The sequence below is a fragment of the Parambassis ranga genome, chromosome 19 (genome assembly GCF_900634625.1).
Source record: "Parambassis ranga chromosome 19, fParRan2.1, whole genome shotgun sequence".
NCBI classification, from domain to species: Eukaryota; Metazoa; Chordata; class Actinopteri; family Ambassidae; genus Parambassis; species Parambassis ranga.
In genome coordinates, this window is record NC_041039.1 from 16402520 (window position 1) to 16406688 (window position 4169).

Here is a 4169-nt window from a genome sequence, read left to right on the forward strand (position 1 = left end):
ATGGTCTCCCTGTGGAATATTTATCTTCTCTTCCCCCTCTTCTCGCCCCTCTCGCTCTGTGTCATAGCATTAACTGGACTCAAAGAAACACAGCAACTGGACACTGACACAGCAGTGCAGTTTCTCACACAGCCCTTGCACAGACCTCATGGGTCTGACTTAGCACTGGCCAATGTTGGACCTGAAAATGATGACTTCCTGAGTCTACCTTTGAGTTGGTCCTTATCTTCATCAGAGGAAGCAGATAGACAAGGTGTGATTGGTGAATACAGTGATGCACAGGAGAACACTGAATCATCTTACAATGAGAAGAGGCTAATCATTTCCAAGGAAACAATAAAGCTGCCAACCCAGGAACAAACATTAAGGTATCAGTCAGCTGAGACCAACACTGCATCTATTGTGCATCCTACACAGACTGGAGAATATCAATCAACAGAACAGAATAATGATACGACTGATAGCCAGTTACCTTTTCTTCTGTCTGCCTCACTCCCATCACACACACCTGACCCGAACTCACCAGAGTCTGCTGGACCTCGGCCTGGCCCTGAGCTCCCTACTCCACCAACAGACAGCTGGACACGGACTACAAGTATTTCTGTTACCACACAAGGAAAAGAAAAAATAGAGGAGGGGACTTCCTCTGTGAAAGAGATTGAAGATGGACTGACTGATATTACAGATCATATTTTAGACAGAGGAACTGCAGGCACAGTGACAGAAAGAGGTAAGAGTCCTGTCTGGAATGCAAATAAAGGCATTTAGAAGATCCCTCACCTAACTAGACCCCACAGCAATGGCCTCAAAAGAATAAATCTGTGCCACTGCAGTGTTTGTGATATGTATTCTGCTGGCAGACACAGTTGTTTTACATTCACAGCTTTTACTCTCCCTAACTTGCCCCTATCCCTCCCCGTTCTTTGGTCAATCGTTTCATCATAGATTCTTTGATTCAGTCCTTCACTCACTTTTTAATGTAAAAATATATCATTCACATTGTAGCCAATGTCCTCATCCAGGCGTTACTGGATAATAAGTTGCACAGTGCGTATTTACTGTACACAAACACGCACAAATTGGCACTCACTTGTCAAAGTAAATGCTGTGTTCACAAGCATATGGGGGAGGAGGACTTTGACAAAACTGAGTAAGAAAATACTACTGCTGAAGTGATTGTTGCCAAAATCCTCTGTTTTATGTGTCACCACCACGTGATCTTTTTTAGATGTTGTAGAGAATGGCGTGAAAATCCCTTGCTTGCTGTTTTTGTATTGACATCATTGCTAATGGAAGTCTAGAAATAGGACACATTCCATTTATAACCAATATGTTTATGAATTCAGCTGGCTCCATACAGCTTACTCTACACATTATTTCAACTAGAGCATGAAAGGCTTACATAATTTATTGGTTGGACACAATCACAATTGTTCCAGATAACTATACATAGCATTACACCTCTGGACCATGCTAAATAGTAGCCTCACAAAATGAGAACAGCAATGAGGTCAATACTGGCTAATCAGCACACATCTCTCTCTCTCTCTATCTCTCTCTCTTTCACACACACACACCCGTGCTCCCGGTTTTTCTCTCTGTGACCCACTTAGAGATTCCGTTACAAGCCTGCTCTGTTTTATTATAGATTAACTTCACAAATGCGGCAGATTCCACACAGGAAAATAAAGATTGGTTATTATTTTTTAGCTTTTCTTCATAAGATTGTTAGTTTGTTTCATGAACTTAAATGTGTTGTTAAAGTCAACATCATAATAACACAAATAACCTGCCAAAATGATAACAAGAGTAACACTACTAGTAACAGGATGGTGTACTTTGTGTTCAAAGATAACACTAGCATGCTAACACACTGAAAACATCCACCATCTAATTTGAGTGTGCTAGCATGATATTATGTCTGCATTTAAAGCGTCTACTCTGGCTCTCTGTTGACACAGACAAGTTGTTACACTGTTTCATGCTGTCATTGCTTTACAGATGACTCCAACAATGGTGACCAATATCTCTCAAAGACCAGTGGCACAGTCTTCCATGACCATACCATTAACACGGACACATCTGCCACACCGTGCAAACCTTCCAATCAGTCCTGGACTCCCACCGTCCCAGATGATTTGACTCCCAATGAGTCCCTGCGCCCCTCCCTGGCCTTCAGTGCTGCCTATTTGGTCCCTCTGTATTCTGACTGGAACTCTGCCCTTGCTACATGGGGATTCGCGTGGGAAGCGCACATCTATGGCCTGGGGTCTATCTTCACTGCGTTTGGTCTGATCTCTGTGGTCTGCCTGTTAGGCCTGCCTTTGCGGTGCCCTTCAGGATGCCCCTACTTCACACTACTGCACTTGTTCATGCTAGCGTTCGCCGGGATTCAGGCTTTCAGTTTGCTCTACGATGCTTACAGCTACCAAGAGCGCCTTCCTCCTCTGGTCTCTCTGATGCTCTCTGAACTACCGTTCCCCTGTTTGACCTCAGCCTTCTCCCTGGCTTTCCTCCTTCTTTCCTTACGCTCACGCATGCATCTTTCCCTCCCACTAGCTATTTCTACCTCATTCTCAGCATTGCCAAGGCCTTGCCTATTATTATGTATGTCCCTGTTACATTTTACAATCTCTCTAGGATGTGTTGGCATTTTTCAGCTTTTCCACAGTGTGCCGACTATGATCATGCTATTCCCTCGTTGTGTTTTTGTCTGTCTCAGTCTCTTTCTCTCATTCTCCTACCTCATCTTCTACTGCTTAACACAAGTCAACACCAAACACATTTACAGGCTAAATGACCATGGAGAAAGTGGTGGATCTCCTGAAGTGATGCGACCTGCAATGTGCCCCTTTGCTAAAGTGGAGGACTGGGACAGGGCAGCAGGAGCTGGTGTAGCAACTTCATTGTGCTTGTTAGCTTGTGGGGGCCTTCAACTTTATGGAATCCTTCATACACTTGGTTTTGGTGGGATTGATGGCTTTGGGTTTCAGCCCTGGCCTTGGTGGGGCTACCAGTTAGGCTGCAGGTTCTGTGAGGTCGGAGTGTGTCTAGGTTTGTCTCTCATTGGCACGCACCCTATGTTCTGTCACAAGTCCTCAATCAAGACCCTGGCTCATCCCCGGCCAGGATCTTGGTCCCGTCTCTCCTGCAGCTCTCCAACACGAGGGCTCACCCTACCCTCTCAGGGTGGTGCGAACTCTCCTGTCCTCTCCCCTCATGAATCTTGGTCACAGAATAAGCAGGAAAAGCTGGTGGTCTGTGATGTTGTCACCAAGGGGCAATCAGAAGCTCTTCCTCTTTGTTCAATGATAGATCTGCCTGGAAATGGACTTGTTCATAAGCCCAGCCAAACCCAGACTATACTACCTCTACCTACACCCCCAAGCCCACCACACAAACCTAAAACTGCAGTTGAGTCTCAGCTGTCCTCATTGGATAGTTTAGGCTTAGAGACTGACTCCACTGTGGACCTGCGGCCACCATCCCCCATAGACCTCTCCCGGAGTATTGACCAAGCTCTATTCAGTGAATCACTCTTCTCTCAGAGTATCTTTGCTATGCCAAGGATGTTCCATGCCTCCTCAAGTCTCTCATTGAACTCTCCTAGCCAAGGTACTTTAAAGCAAGGGTCTAGCTCTGTTGAAAATACCTTTTACCGAACTTCCTCTTGTGGAGATGTGGATCAAGAGAACCCTGCGTCTGGTTCAGGACCTTCCCAGCCATACAGCACATCTCACAGCAATCCACCAATATCACCAGAGCAATGGGACTGGAAAGGAAGTGTTACTGGCTCAACCCAGGGTCTGTGCAGCCATCCCAAAGAAACAGGGAAGCTGCGCTCACATTCATGGGCTAACAGAGGACAAAACTTTGCCCAGAGCAGCCTTCCTCGAGCAATTCCCGCCCTGTCCTACCACAGGCGTTACCGAACCCTGAGCTTAGCCTCCCAGGACAGTCAGGGGTCTGGCCGATTGGCTGTGACCAAACACCTGAGTGAAAGCAAACAGCTGGAATGGGATCTGACTGTGCAAGCAGAGTTTGTCAATGTATGCAAACAAATTGATGCCCTGAGTGTATGCAGTGATACTATTGAATTGTAGTCAAAAATCCAAGGGTTACTGAAACACAGGTGGCATTATATATACACAGCATAAGGTCTGAATGGA

At 45.8% G+C, this 4169-nt stretch overlaps 1 protein-coding gene across 1 annotated transcript; it reads left to right on the forward strand.

Annotated features, from left to right (window-relative positions):
* Positions 1–4103, forward strand: prrt4a (proline rich transmembrane protein 4a). The gene is made up of 2 exons (XM_028431867.1): positions 1–730; positions 2002–4103. The coding sequence occupies exons 1-2, from the start codon at positions 1–3 to the stop codon at positions 4101–4103; spliced, it is 2832 nt and encodes a 943-aa protein (XP_028287668.1).
* Positions 4104–4169: the final 66 nt, after the last annotated feature.